This window comes from Sebastes fasciatus, chromosome 24 (genome assembly GCF_043250625.1).
Source record: "Sebastes fasciatus isolate fSebFas1 chromosome 24, fSebFas1.pri, whole genome shotgun sequence".
In the NCBI taxonomy this organism is placed as follows: Eukaryota; Metazoa; Chordata; class Actinopteri; order Perciformes; family Sebastidae; genus Sebastes; species Sebastes fasciatus.
The window spans coordinates 18047003-18063688 of NC_133818.1; the positions used below are offsets into that span (position 1 = coordinate 18047003).

Below are 16686 nucleotides of genomic sequence, written 5' to 3' on the forward strand. Positions count from 1 at the left end.
GGGCATTCCCAAAAGATGTGAAAATGACCAGCAGACATATTATTACCACACAATCTCCAACACTGACCAAGCTCAGGTTTGTTACTCTGTGACTCTTTGATTTTTGGAGCTATAAAAAATCTTAAAATGTTTCTCCAGGTAAATTCCCTCCATAGATTTGAGCTGGAGGGGGTGGATTGTGTCCTACATAAGTTTATCCAGTCGTCTTCGGTTATCTTTATGTTAGCATCTTTCTCCCATCTTAATTTGACTTACATGGTGGAAAGACCCGTAATATTCTTACATTTCTTTCAAATTTCTGATCTTTAAATTCTTTATGCCAGAATCCAGTTACGCCTACCAATCCAGTTGGTAGGCGTATCTAAATATTTCTTAAGGAGAGTTTTGTCCCCCAGTATAGATTGGAGAGGTATGTTCATTTAATTTTTTTCCAAGTTTTTCCATTTTGCATCACACTTAGGGTCACACCAGCAAACCAGAAAGAGCAGTTGTGCTGCTCTGTAATAAGCCTCCAGGCAGAGCAAAGCCAATCCACCTTTGTCCTTAGGTAGTTGTAATGTCTGGAACCTAACCCCCTTTGTCCTTAGGTAGTTGTAATGTCTGGAACCTAACCCCCTTTGTCCTTAGGTAGTTGTAATGTCTGGAAACTAACCCCCCTTGTCTTTAGGTAGTTGTAATGTCTGGAACCTAACCCCCTTTGCCCTTAGGTAGTTGTAATGTCTGGAACCTAACCCCCTTTGTCCTTAGGTAGTTGTAATGTGTGCAACATAACCCCCTTTGTCCTAAGGTAGTTGCAACATCTGGAACCTAACCCCCTTTGTCCTTAGGTAGTTGCAACATCTGGAACCTAACCCCCTTTTGTCCTTAGGTAGTTGCAACATCTGGAACCCAACCCTTGGTCGTTTCTTATCCCAAATGAAATTTGAGATTAATCTATTCCATTCTTTAAATTGCTTGGGAGGTACTTCCACAGGTAAAGACTGAAACAGGAAAAGCATCCTGGGTAGTATATTCATCTTAATGATATCTATCCGATTGTACATGTTCAATGGCAGTAATGACCATCGATTTAGATCTGTTTTAATATATGCTGTTAAAGGACTATAGTTATGATCGTAGATTGCAGATAAATCTTTAGGAATCTGTACTCCTAGATATTTAATTACATTGCCATTCCATTTAAATTTAATCATTCTATGAATATTTTCCGGTGGTATATAGTTATAGGTGAGGGTTTGAGTTTTATGTAGTTTTAATTTATAGCCAGAATATGAACCAAATATTTTAAGCATAGACAGTCATTTCTCTAAACTTCTATTAGGGTTGGTAAGGGTTAGCAAAATGTTGTCCGCATAAGCGCATATCTTATATTGTGTATCTCCAATCAACACACCTGTTATATCTTTATGTACTCTGACTGCCTGTATCAGTGGCTCAATAAAGAGTGCAAAGAGTGTGGGACTAAGGGGACATCCCTGTCCACAACCTCTATTAAGTAGAACGTTTTTGATAAATTCCCGTTTATTAGGGCCCGAGCACGAAAGTGCCAGGACCCCAACGGAGTCCTGACACGAAAGTGCAAGGAAACCTATTGTTTTTCTAAGGATTATTATTATTTTTCCGCTGGAATATCGCCTTTTTGGGACCTTTCCCATCCCCCAAAACTCATGAAAAGTGGAATATGCATCAGAACTGGTGGGAAATTCAATGTTCTGGAGTGACTGGGCTCGGGTGTCACCAGCGGGCGAGAAAGCGCCCCCTAATGTAGGCAGTTTTTCAGAGAAAGTTTCTTCGATCTTCACGAAATTCAAGTATTTCATTGCATACATTTTGAAGTTTGTGTTAAATATTTTTGAGATTTTTTCGGCCAACAGGAAGTCAGCCATGGTGGACTTCCTGCGTGTTTTTTAAAATTTACGAATACATGTTTGAGGACTTTAGGATGCACAAAAACTCATGAAACTTTACAGGCACATCCAAACTAGTAATAACTTTGATTTAGTGGTAAAATTTTGCTTGGGCGTGGCATGTTGGCTCTCTAGCGCCCCCTTATGTCTTTTAGATTTTGAACATACCTTGAGGTACTCGAAAACTCATGAAAGTTGGCAAAATGATGGACACCTGTGAAAGTTATGTAAATGTACAGCCATTGGGTTCAGTGTGTTTAGTGGGCTCTCTAGTGCCCCCTAACGCGTGGAAGGCCATAGTTTGGTCAAAGTTGATCCTATATTCATGAAATTTGGTATGCATATCCCACTCATTATTCCAGACATATTCCTCATTGGGTTTCATTAGCTCGGCCATCTTGGATTTTGTGTTTTTCATGTAATTTATGTAATTTATGCATACTTTTACGAACTCCTCCTAGAGATTTAACCCGATCAACTTCAAATTTTGTCAGTAGTATCTTAAGACCTTTGTGATGAAAAGTTATCCAAAGATCAAAAAGTTATCGAACTATGTTGCTGTGGCGTGGCGGCGAAAAAGCGCCTTTCGCCAAAACCCAGGAAGTTGTTGTAACTTTGGCGTAAAGTAACCAATCTCCAAATTTCTCATACGAGATAAAAGTCCCTGTGTGACGACATCCACATGCATATTTTGGCTCGCAGTCATAGCGCCACCTAGTGGTAACAGGAAATATCATGTTTTACACGTTGATGTACTCTGCCTCAGAAATGAATCACATCTACCTCAAATTATGTCAGAAAAGCCTTAAGACCTCGATGATGCTTCCTTTAGAAAATCGTGAGTTTCTATCGAACGGCAGCGCCGTGGTGGCATGGCGAATTTTGATGAGTCGCCATGAAACAGGAGGCTGTTGTTACTTGCCTTTACCAAGTCCCATCTGCCCCAAACTTCTCAAGCTGGATAAGAGTCCAGGCCTGAAGACAAATACGTGCCACGACAGCGGGTACTCCGACGTGCGTGTTCCCCAGACGTGCCCGCGGGGGCGAGGGCCCATTCATCGCTGCTTGCAGCTTTAATTTTAATTCTAGCTGTAGGAGAGCAATATAGAGACTTCAGACATCCAATTACCTGATTATCAAAGCTGAAACGTTTAAGAACTAAATACAAACATTCCCATCGAACTGAGTCAAAGGCCTTTTCAGCATCGAGACTAAGAACTGCAGATTTCTTATTACTGTTTCTCATGTGATCAATGAGGTGGAGAGCACGCCTCACGTTATCCTGGGTTTGCCTATTTTTCACGAAACCTGTCTGATCAGGGTCAATTAGATCTGGGATCATATTTTCTAAATGTTTTGCTAGTATTGATGTATATAATCTATAATCCATGTTTAAGACGGCTATAGGTCTATAAGAACTACATTCCGTCTTATCTTTATCTGTTTAAGGAATTACTGAAATTACGGCTTGTCTCCAGGATAATGGTGTCGCCCCCCCCCCCGTCAGGATACTGAGGTCTCTTATCTTTATCTGTTTAAGGAATTACTGAAATTACGGCTTGTCTCCAGGATAATGGTGTCGCCCCCCCCCCCGTCAGGATACTGAGGTCTCTCCCCCCCTCAGGATACTGGGGTGTAATGACAAATACACCCCTGCATGGTCATAAATGTCTCTAACACCTATATAACATTTTAAAATCCTGTGACTATCTAAATTAAACATAAACAAATAATCAATTCTCGAATACACACCGTGAGGGTAGGAGAAAAAAGTAAAGTGCTTATGATGTGGGTATAAATCCCTCCATATGTCATCATGCCTGTTTCTTTGAGCATTTTTTTTTTACATATAAGGTTTCCGGCTGCATCTTTTTTGTTCTATTTGAAGAGTCAAACAGAACCGGTGTCTAAAAACACTCTGAGTTTCGTTGGGTGTAGAGTTTGAAACCGGAGCCCCTTTTCCTTTAGCACCTTTCTGATGGCGGAGTAAGCCTTTCTCTTTGTGATTTCCATCATGGCGGATCTCTCTTTTCTTCCAGGCGGTGCGTCGAACCAGTTCCTTAGTTTAAAAATAGACAACAATCGACCTTGGGTTTGAACCTGGTGGTGGTTTGACTCCGAGGGACCTGTGGCAGCGTTGTATACGGAGGGGGGAGTCGGGGAGCTGCAGCTCCATTTTAATAAAGTTTTCAAGGAAGTCCTGAATGTTTTCTCCCTCGGCCCCTTCGGGGATATGTTGTTTCTGCGTGAACGCGCCTCCAGGTCCGTTAACTTGGCTTGAAAGTCCTCATGGAGCTCCAACATGTGGGAAAGCAACTCTTTAGTTTCGGCACTCCATTCTTCCACATCAGCCAGTCTCTGCTCCGTCTCCTCGACTCTGTCTGTTATTCCTTTTAGATCAGTAAAAATGACGTTTAACTTCTGGTTCATTTCCCCTCTGAAATCAGCTAGTTCCCTCTTGAGTTGTCCGATAGTTTCAATAAAATCTTTCTTCTTTTCCGAATGGACCGCCTGTATTTCGGCAATAATGTTAGCTTGAATAGCCTCCATTTCCTCGTGCTCAGCTTTGCAGCTAGCGCCGTTGCCCGTGTCCTCACTTTCGCTCGGTAATTTATCGTTTGTCTCCACGTTTTGCTGCGGTTTTCCTCTAGTCTTTAGTTTGTTTCCCCCTTTCATGCTACTTTAAAGAACCTTTTGTCTGTAAAAAGAGGTATTTGTAAAGGGGGAAGTAAGACCACCTGAGAGCACCGGGTTTATGCTGCTACTTGCTTCTGAGTCATACTGGAAGTCCAGAATTCAGATTTTTTAAGAGATCTTAAACACACCAAAGATCAATGTTCTGTTTTTAATGCTGATACACTGATATCATCTTTCTGATGACATTATGTTGAAAATAATGCAACCTCATTGGTTCATTAATTGTGTTTGTGAGCTGAATACGTTTGATGCTCAGAAAAGAGTGTTAATGACAAAACACCATGCAGTCATCAACATATCTAATTATATGAATGTTTAATTATTTATACGGGTCTAATATTATTACAAGATTTGTTTCATTTCTCAACCGTTTGGCAGCAGTCACTGAATTTTCCCATTTATGGACGTGAACCTGACAGCAGCAGGTAGCTAGTAAAGAGAGGTCAACTTTCTCAATTGTATTATTATTACTTATTCACTGAGTTTTAAAAATGCTTTTCTAATCAAGAAGGCCTCATGCTAACTTTGTGGAGACAGACCTGGGATCAGAGCACATTGACAGACTGGACATGCCTCAACGTAACTACATGTTCTCTCTCTTCATCTGCAAGATTAAAGAAAAACAAAGATTAAAAGTCTGCAGGTTTGAGAGAGAGGGATGAGAATTATTGTTTCATGTCAACCAGTGAGATAAGATTAGCTGAACCACTGATGTGAGGAGTAAATGTTGATTAAAGAAGTATATATCAAACTGTTTAGTCATGAAATGCATGAAGTAAATATAAACTGTCCTCTTTCATAATAATGTATTTTGTAATTTTTTTGTCATGACAGACTTTCTGGCTGTCGGACCTCAGATACTCTCTGTGCAGTTGTGGCCTCAGCTCTGAAGTCCAACCCCTCCCATCTGAGAGAGCTGGACCTGAGTGACACCTACCTGCAAGATTCAGGAGTGAAACCGCTATTCGCTGGACTGGAGGGTCCAAACTGTAGACTGGAGACTCTGAGGTCAGTTCACTGACTGTAGCTTATGTAGTTTGTACACACACTCTCTACACACTGGCCCTTCTCCAGATGGCTCTAGAGAGGGACTTTCACGTTTTCACGTCGGCCACCGTAGCTCTTCAACACGCTTGGCACACAGGAGAGGCTTCAGTTGGTTGTAATCTCCTCACCTCACCGCTAGATACCGCCAGATCCTCCACACTGGACCTTTAACCACAGACCTTATTTCAGGCACCTAACTAAAAACCCATTGACTTCCAGACAAACAGGAAGTGCTAAAATGCTGACTCATTTCTGGGTTTTAGGACTCATTCCTGTAGCGCTGTATTTGAACATGTCTAAAGGTGCAGCACTCTTCAACAAACACGTATTGCACCAACTTAGAGGCACATAAGTGATGATTATGAACCAGACCATCTAATCAGAGGTTTCTATGGTTCTAAGTTATTCCCACGTTCTTTTTGACAGCAGATCTAACTGTGATCTGTTTTCATGTCAGCATTGTCTAATTATTTGAAGCAAAAACCAAATAAATATTCTGCATCAGAAACATCTTTGCAGATTCATATTTGTTTCAAGTCTATCTGAATACAATACTCACATGTTCATATGTACATTCAAAGAGTTATTGATGTCTGTCATCATTCCTTCTGTCTGTGAAGCAATCCCCGTATAGCCTGAGTGTTACGAGATGAGGACTAAATCCACAGTCTTGTTCTGTGTAAAATGACCTGGAAAGTTGATCTTAAACTAATCGGAGGATTCAGCAGTCTGAGTTAGATGTATTAGGGCTGGGTGACTTGGAGAAAATCAAATATCATGATATTTTTTGTGTAAATGAGCAATAATAGAACAGCTACAACAGTCTGGTAAGTTCAGAGAATGACATCACTTTACTGTAATGTAGCCTTTAAAACCAGGAAGAGATGACACTTACAACACAACACGACATTACTAGGGCTGTCAATCCATGAAAATATTTAATCACGATTAATCGCAAAATATTCACAATTTTTTTATCTGTTCTAAATATACCTTAAAGGGAGATTTGTCAAGTATTTAACATTCTTATCAACATGGGAGTGGACAAATATGATTTATGTATGTATATATTTATTATTGTAAATCAATTAACAACACAATACAGTGACAGATATTGTCCAGAAACCCTCACAGGTACTGTATTTAGCATAAAACAATATGCTCAAATCATAACATGGCAAACAGCCGTCAGTGTGTCAGTGTGCTGACTTGACTATGACTTGCCCCAAACTGCATGTGATTATCATAAAGTGGGCATGTCTGTAAAGGGCAGACTCGTGGGTACCCATAGAACCCATTTACATTCACATATCTGGAGGTCAGAGGCCAAGGGACCCCTTTGAAGATGCCCATGACAGTTTTTCCTTGCCAACATTTAGAGTAAGTTTCCTATGATACCAATATCTTCGCTCTAGCTTTAAAACTGAGCCAGCCACAACCTCCGGAAGATCGACTGCGTTAATGCGTTAAAGAAATGAGTCTGTAACTTTGGTAAACACTCACTTGATTTGTCTGACTCAGACTGCTGAATCTTCATATTAGTTTCACTTGAACTTCTGAAGTCATTTCTTACAGTGTAGTTGTGTTATGAAGGGACCACTTCACTGGAGGAATGATTACAGCCACCAATAACTCTTTTAATGTACATATGACATGTGGCTGTTGTTTACAGACACACTTGAACAAATGTGGACCTTTCCTGTAAATGACATAAACCTGCTAAGCTCCCAGATACAGTGAGAAGAAGGGCATGTAATAAATGAAGTAATGAAGTCCAACAAGTCTGATTTAATATTGATCCTCTAATTCCAGACTTGACTGAGATCAGCAGCATGTTATTGATGTGTGTTGACATGAACAGCTGTATGAATGTTGTGGTGACATCTGGATGATGTCTGTAGAAGGCTGACATTATGATGATCCACAATAACATAATGACAAAGTCAATCTAGTCATTTTAGGGAAAAGATCATTGATTAGGACATAGCAATGTTGAGCTACACATTTAAAACCTGAACACATCTGATTGGATTATAAAGTGATTTTTATCTTCATCATTTATTCTTTATTCAGATTGAGGGGCTGCAGGTTGTCAGAGATCAGCTGTGCTTCTCTGATCTCAGCTCTGAAGTCCAACCCCTCCCATCTGAGAGAGCTGGATCTGAGAGACAACAACCTGAAGGATTCAGATGTGAAGCAGCTGTCTGATCTTGTGAAGAGTCCACACTGTAGACTGGAGACTCTGAGGTCAGTAGAGGGTCGGAGTCGGTCCATGCTGGTTTCAGCAGTATTGTTGTGATGTGTTTCCTCCGTTAAGCTGTGAGAGGAGAACGGTGACACACAGAGAGAGAGAGAACAGTCAGCCAATCAGATCAGCCAGAAGCTCATCATGTGATCATGTGTTAGAGTTGAAGTGAAGACGATGTTGTTGTTGTGTTCATGTCTCCAGGAAATAAAGCTGCATTACAGCTGACAGCATCACATCATGTATAGAGACAGTGGTCCTCATCCATCAAACTGTCGTACCATCAACTCTGATCAGAAAGTGTTTGTTCTCTCATTGAGAGATAGAACCATCATAGAACCATGGTTACATTTAGTAACCATGTGGTCTTTATACAGACCAGAACCTCTGCTGAAGTCCAGTAATCACAGCTGAGGTTTTACTGTTCAGTCTGTGTATGAACATGTGGGAGCTTTAAAGAGGACCTATCAGGCTGATGTTCAGCTTCATACTTGTATTTTAGGTTTCTACTAGAACATGTTTACATGTACAGTATCTTCTATTCTATTCTATAAGAACACATCTAATCAACTCATTCATTTAATGGAACACACGAGTTCTAGTCAGATCTATGGTGATATTAAAAGTCTGTTCATTTACACATTCACACAGTCAGCTGTCCTTCCTGCATCTGGTAGTTTAAACTGTGTTCATTTTAGTCTGGATTATGTGTTTTAGGAGTCTCTGTAAACACTGATGGATGACTTCTGTTGTCTTCTTCTTCTCTCATCAGATGGAAGGAGTAGTGATCTCTAACCACCATCATCCCTGTGTGTTCCTCTGGACCTGACAGAGTATCATCAGTGTATCTGGACTCTGTCCTTCTGCACAGTCTCTGCAGACACACTGAGACTCCTCCACTCCTTCTGCTCCACACTCAACCACCACCTCCACCTGGACCTGGGTTTCACTTTGTCTTCATTCATTCATATATTGTGAACCCAAAGTGCCTCTGCAGGTTAGTTCTGTTTATGACAACAGAACTGTAGATTAACACCTTTAAATAGATGTTTCTGCTTTGCTTTCTGTTGCAGCTCCACCCTGTGGAATGATGGAGTTTCCACATACTACTAAATATATAAATACCATATACCATATACAATATATATACCAATACCAGGTGATTTTCATATTATAACAGATTTGCTTGTAACAAACAGAAAGAAGTAGATCAAACCTGAACCTGAGGCTTCACTTTCTCAACTGACTACAAACAGATTATGTCTGGATTTTGGTGGAAGGTCAGCTTCTTAATATTGTCTTTTGTATGTGATGTTTGATGTAAAACAAAATAAATCTTGGCTATCTTGGTTTTTGCTGCAAAACAAATTCTATTTGTTAGTTTATTACAGATGTACGTGTCACCCTGCTAGTTTTCACAGTACGTGGCTCAACACAGACACATGAAGTCAACCTGTGGAGCTTTTCCCCTCAGAAATCAATGTTGAGTCGCCGTTATCACCACCGTTCATGTTCTGGAGCTCCTGGTGTGTAATCATAATGTAATCATCATTTACTTTATTTAAAATGATGGAAAATGCAATCTATAGAGTGAATGAAGAGAGGGAGCGTCGTTAGTGAGAGCAAAGCAGTGAATCAGAGAAATAAGACGTTATTTTTTTTTCCAGTGTTGGGCCTCGTCCCGCCCTACTGGTTCCATCCCCGGCTCCTACAGACCGCATGTCCAAGTGTCCTTGAGCGAGACACTAAACCCTGAGTTGCTCCCCGGGCGCTTGCAGCAGCCCACTGCTCCTAAAATACTTAGGATGGGTTAAATGCTGAGGTCACATTTCATGTATGTACCTGTATGTATATGACAAATAAAGGGCTCTTCTTCTTCTATTCTTTCTTCTCAGAATGTTTTATTTGAATAGAGGGAACTGATCCAGATATTCACAAGAGAAAAGATGAATGAAAATGTGTAAAAGTAGACATAGAGTATCAGAAATGTGTCCTCCAAATGAGACATTCTCTGATATAATGCCATTGAATATGATATGATATGATGCTACTTGTTAAGGTTTGGTTAGGTTAGGGTTCTGGAAAGATGAAGTCTGCATGGAGAGATAGCACAAGAGGGTGTTCTAGTCAGAGGGAAGATGACAGGTTTCTCTCTCTCCTTGCTCATCACCTGTGATCCCCCTCAGCTGGTGATAGTCAGCCTGGCTGGGAGGCTGTAGAAGCAGGTTGGCTGCTCAGTTGGTTATGTGTCTACAGAGGGTCAACACCTTCAGTTGGCTCTCTGGGTTTATTCTGTGGGGTTTGGATCTTGAGTGTGCACATCTTTAGCCAGCCTCTACTTCTCTTGTGCCCCCCCCCACCACCACCTCAGTGACTCCCAACTTCCATCTCATTTGGGTCCGATACCTTCTTTGTTGGTCTATCATCATTTCTGGTAGATTTAGTGGGCGGCTGTGAGGAGTTCTCTTCCCTCAGTCTCCTTTTAGAACCCAAGAGACCCTTTTATTATTATTTCTGTGTGCAGTTTATTTTAGTTAGTTTCCCATAGCGACCCCCGTCATTCAGGGTTTTGTGTTTTTGGAGAACGTAACAAGGATAATAACGAAATGTGTCTACAATGGAGTAGAAGTGCTGAAATGACTTTATTCTCGTAATATTACGATTTTTTTCTAGTTAAGTTATGACTTTATTCTCATAATATTATGAATTTTGTTCTCATAAAGTTATGACTTTATTCTTGTAATATTACAATTTTTTTCTCATAAAGTTATGACTTTATTCTCGTAATATTTCAACTTTTTTCTAGTTAAGTTATGACTTTATTCTTGTAATATTAAGATTTTTTTTCTCATAAAGTTATGACTTTATTCTCATAATATTATGAATTTTGTTCTCATAAAGTTATGACTTTATTCTTGTAATATTAAAAAAAAATTCTCATAAAGTTATGACTTTATTCTCGTAATATTATAACTTTTTTTTCTAGTTAAGTTATGACTATATTCTCGTAATATTTCAACTTTTTTCTAGTTAAGTTATGACTTTATTCTCGTAATATTACAACTTTTTTTTCTCGTAAAGTTATGACTTTATTATCGTAATATTACGACTTTTTTTTTCTCGTTAAGTTATGACTTTATTCTTGTAATATTACGACTTTTTCTTCTGGTAAAGTTATGACTTTATTCTCGTAATATTATGACTTTTTTTCTTGGCCCTCACTGCATTAGACTTATATACTATATACTTAGACTATAAACTGTGTTACCTTCATCACAATGATCAAATGTTTTGCGGCTCCAGACAGATGTTTTTTTTCTGTCTAAAATGTCTCTTTTGATAGTAAAGGTTGCTGACCCCTGGTCTAGACACACACACGAAGGGTCATGCCTTCGCTATATATGATTTGAAATATGGCAGCCAGGACGTACAGGGCTGCCTCTATAAGTCAGGTGACGTGGTATAAAGAGCACCAAGGAGGTCGGGGTGGATGGACGGGTCAAACAAACACAGGACTTTCACCCTGATGCTGGACAATCATAGGACAACGCACAAAAATGAGAAATAACTTTTCATAAGATATCATATGAACCGTTGTATGAGGGTATGTTGTAATAAACACTTACATATGATAAAGGCTGGAACATTTAAGTGGTTTGGGGCAGATATGGAGATAGTTGATCCGGACAGGTTCCCTGCATATAGTTGGATAGAACGGTTAGCTCGCCATACAGCAGTGTCACCAAATGGACTACTAGTGAATGTGTTGTTACGTGATGTTGCTTAATTTATTCATACACAGCTGTATAACAATATTTAGATTTATGTTCAGTTCACAAATAAAATCCAGATTGTCTAAAATTCAATCAGCTTCAATCAGCTTCACTGTGAATATACCTTTAATTGATATGGTCAACAAACACTGACATGACCATTAACATAATTCAGATCAGATAACATGAATCGTATCAGCAGATGATTTATGAATATGTTTGACCTTTCCCCTCATGATTGTCCACCAGTGGTTCCAAATGCCACCATTGAGCTAAAGGTGGAGATAAAGCAGTGACACCTGTGTAATCTCAGAGTCTATTGGAATATGAACCGTACCGTGCCACAGTGTGATGGAGCCCATATGTGACGGTGACTAAGACAGTCATTTAGTCATTTAAACACACGTGTTCAATGGAACATGTTGACATTGAGTGGTGAGATATGTGTTTAAAGGAGAACATGTTGACATTGTGAAGAAGTACTGAAACATGACTACCATCTAGTGGTTACTAACGTCTAGTACACCAGCAGTGGTAGAGGGACCTGCTGTCTGCCTATTCAGGCAACGTTCATTTTCATTGAATGCATTAATACTTGTTATATCAAAATTAATGTGCTTTGCTTTCAGTATGGGTCAATATAGGGCTGAGTTCATGTCTTTTGTGTTATTATCCTTACGTATGAATTTACAGTATCACATTTTACATGTTAATCACATGTACTATACTTACATACTTTTACTAAAGTAACATTTTCAATGCAAGGCTTTCACTTGTAACAGAGTATTTTTACGGTGTGGTATTAGTACATTTATTTAGGATCTGAATACTTCCTCCAACACTGCACAGTTGTCAACTCAATACGTTTTTATTAATAATCACAAACTTGCTTTGTAAGTAACCTGAGGTAGTTTGTAACAACAAAAGGATGATTTTAGCTGTCATTCATATGATATTACATTAGTGGTTTACTTCATAAATCAAAGATATTCCGTGTTTAAAGTGATTACCTTAAACAAGCTGATTTTGTTTAAGGTGAGACAGCTCAGTCTGTGTTCAACTTTAATGGTAGATTTAGTTGTAACAGTTTGACTCTGATCAATAAATGTCAGGTTGTCCTGTATAATGTTAATAATGAATATCAGTGAGGTGTTTCTTCAGCTGATAATCATAATTCAGATTGATACTTGGAACAGTTGCTTCATGGTGTGAACAGTTGACCTCATATCAGTCACGCTGATGTGAATACAGACAGTAGAAACTGGTTTATCAAGATAATCATGTTGAACAAATGTTAAATCTAATGTGTGTTGGTTCACTTTCCTCTGTGACAGGACTACATATCTGTAGAGACTGTGATCAGTACAGGTTGTAATATTCATATTTTACACTAGTGGCCAGTTGGTTCAGGATTTGCACAATTCTTTTTTATATGTTTGACTGATTTAATTTGAGGTGTTACTCATTAACGATAAGCTTCTACTAATTCTGAAATACTGACAGGTGAAATTCCATAAACTAGAAATGTAAACATTTGACTAGAAGATAATTTGGGATTATATTTCTAAATCCAGGTTGCTGGATATTACTTATGTCTTTTCTCTTTTTGTAAAAATTAAAAAAAGCTGAAACATGAAATAGTGGAAGAAACATACAAATATAACTAATAAGATAATAATATAATACATTTCAAAATGTAGGTTCTTGTTGTAGTAATTGAGCAAGGAAGATGTGTCATTTCTGGCTACTTTGTTTAGATCATGAGAAAGACTTGCAACTCACAAATGTTTTTATGGTGCAACAAAAATGGTCAAAGGTCAAAGATTTCCTGTAAATGGAGAGAGGAGGAGCCACACTGATCCAGGTGATTCAGGCTCATGAGAACAGGGAAGAGTTCAGTTAGTTATTCCAGACTCATTTTGTGTTAACGTCACAGAGAGGTGACGACTGAACACTGAAGCAGGGTGAGTGTTAATCCAACATTTGATTATTTCACTGTTAAAGTCTCTGAGTCAGTTTCCTCTCTGTGGACTGTAGAGGAGAGGAATGTTAGAATGAACTCAACAGTTTGATTCATCTGAGAACACAAAGTCGTGACTGGCTGAATAATCCTCATTAAACCTGCTGTAAGTAAAAAAAACAAGCAGAGACTTAAAGAGAAGTGACCAGGTGGAATGCTGGCTGCTTTTATTGTACTGTACACTGTATACTGTATACTGTGTGTGTGTGTGTGTGTGTGTGTGTGTGTGTCTGTGTGTGTGTGTGTGTGTGTGTGTGTGAGATAGAGAGAGAGGTTGTGTGTTACTTCCTGTCCTCTCAGTCTTGCCTGTGTCCTTTACATGTTCACAGTCAGTGTTCTTGTTTCACCTCTCAGACTGACTTCAGATCAGAAGATGATTGACTGTGTGGAGGAAGAGGAGGACAGAGCAGAGTCTCCAGTCTCTGGCTGTCTGTCTATGAAGAGTGACTGGTCTAAAGGTGATCCTCCATGGTTCAGTAATGAACCTGGACCCTCAGAGTCAAAGTAAGAGAGCTGCTACTAACTCATTTATAGGACTCAGTTTTAGTTTCCTCTACCAATACCATGTTTTCTGTTGATTTTGTGTTTCTGTTTTAAAATTTCTACTAAAATGTATTTGCTAACTGAAGTTGAAAAAACTTTTCTTGACCCAAAGGGAATTAAAGCCCTCCAGCCAGTTTTACTTCCTGTATTTTGGTTAACGTTCTTCCTCAAACAGAGAATGGAGGAGTGGTTAATAGTCAGACGTGATTCATCACCACGGCAACCAGATAGTATCGTTTTTCAACCCAGTTTAGATGAATTTACTGTTTATCAGCCAACAAATGAGACAAGAATTAGCTCAACACACCGTCTCTCTCACTCGCTCTCTTCTTCACCGTCTGGGAAGATACAGAATGATATAAAACTAAATGATGACATGATTTTGTTGATTGTGTGTTTGTATATTAAATTTCTACTAAAATGTATTTACTAACTGAAGTTTAACACACTGTTGGTGACACAAAGAGAATGAATTAGTGCATTCTTCCTCTTCGTATCTGTGACAGCTGTCAGTCACCCAGAAAAGCTGTAATCTAAGAGGACTAATACAAACTTTAAACCACATTATTGACAGTAGCAGTAGTTTGTGTATGTAGAGCTACTGAAATGTCTTTGTCATCAGAGAATTTATCAAGGATTCATGTGATGTGAATCAAATCATCTTGGTGTTTGCAGAGTTCAGTTCAGACAGAGAGCAGAGTCTCCAGTACCCAGCTGTCTGTCTGTGAAGAGTGACTGGTCCATGTGGACTCCTCCATACTTCAGTAATGAACCTGGACCCTCAGACACAAAGTAAGAGACTGTTTCTACTGTAAGCTGACCTGATGGATGATGATGCATTGAGGATGAAGACTAAATGTTCTGCTAACAGATTTATATTCCTGATGAAGAACTATTAGTGCAGATACTGTTTCAAACTAAGATGGATCTTAGTCCGGGTTTTATAGCCACAAACTACTGCTTGTATTTCTGTAACAAAACACCTGAGAACCTCCATTTCACAATTTACACTTCAATATATATATATATATATATATATATATATTTATATATATATATATATTCATAGAAGTCGCTGTAGAGGAACATATGGAATGTTTACTTTTACGGCTGTGAAATGGTCTAAAGATCTCTAATTATTCAAAATCTGGAAGAATGTGCTTCAAATCCTCCTAAAAGTCATCTCTAAAAATCTCCTGAATCTCCTAAAATCAGCTGTTATGACCTACTGGGTGTCATCTTGAATCAGTGCACATCATAATTGTGCAACATGAGGTGAAAAAGCATTTGTAGAAACTATTTGCTCACCTTGATTATATGTGTTGATGGTTTGAGTTTGTTCTTTCACTACATATGTAAAATATAGTGATGGAAAAATCTGCTCAAAGGTCTACTTACTAATGACTCTTCACTTCTGTTTTTTAGAATATTTGAATTCATGTCTTCATTTGATAGTTGACAGTAGAAAGTGGCAGAAAACATATTGACATTAAAAAACACCAGGACACCAGTGTTACATGATGTGTGTCTGAGACCGCTGGTCTACCTCAATATTTAGACCACTTCTAACCTGGATTACTCCGTTCCAGTGGACAGCACCTGCATAAACTATAACTACTGGAAAACTAAAGAAGTCAGAAAGGTCTGACACAGTTTCCCTGTCTAAGAAGTGTTTATTGTTAACACATAAAATACATTCAGGAAGTGGCAGCATGTTTATTTATATTGCAAATGTTGAAATTCTATACCCCATTCATATAATCACTAACAGGAAGTTACTGTTTACAGTGATGACGCTGCCACCTTGTGGTTTCCTGGCGGGTCCTCTCAATACGAGCGTACATGAGCAAGTTGCAGTATTTTTTCCATCATGATATATAGCCTCCAGAATAATATCAATGTTTTAAAAATGTCCTCTTTAATACAAACTCATCATTTTCTGCAGCTACTTCACAGTAAAAGTCCTCCATTAAAGAGAGCTGATTATGTACTTTACTGATTCACAGTCACTTTGGGCAGCTTAGCTTGAGTTAGTTAGGATTGAACTGAGGTTAGAAGTGGTCTAAATATTGAGGTAGACCAGCGGTCTAAGACACACATCATGTAACACTGGTGTCCTGGTGTTCCTTGTTAGAATAGAATAATATCAATGTTTTAAAAATGGCCGTTGTTCCCCTTAATAAACAAATTCAGCCAGATCACTAAATGTTTTAGTAAGATAGGAAAAGCAGCTAATTCTTGTTTATTAAAGCAGGAGATTTAAAATAAAGGAATGTTTTCATTACAGACTGAATGCTGACTTCAGTACCAACTAGGGGTGGAACTGTTCACAAAATTCACGGTTCCCTTCATATCACAGTTTTGGGGTCATGGTTTTCGGTTCTGTTCGGTACATTTATGTTCCAGCGAGGAGGTCATGTTCTGATTTCAACATGTTTTTCATTTATTTGGCAA

At 38.8% G+C, this 16686-nt stretch overlaps 1 protein-coding gene across 1 annotated transcript in view; it reads left to right on the top strand.

Moving 5' to 3' along the window:
• The window catches only part of LOC141763219 (NLR family CARD domain-containing protein 3-like), a 129376-nt gene that overhangs the window by 84877 nt on the left and 27813 nt on the right, over positions 1–16686 (top strand). The window contains exon 17 of the mRNA XM_074627706.1: positions 7725–7898. Coding sequence (XP_074483807.1) covers positions 7725–7898 — 174 coding nt within the window. The remainder of the gene's footprint in view (positions 1–7724; positions 7899–16686) is intronic.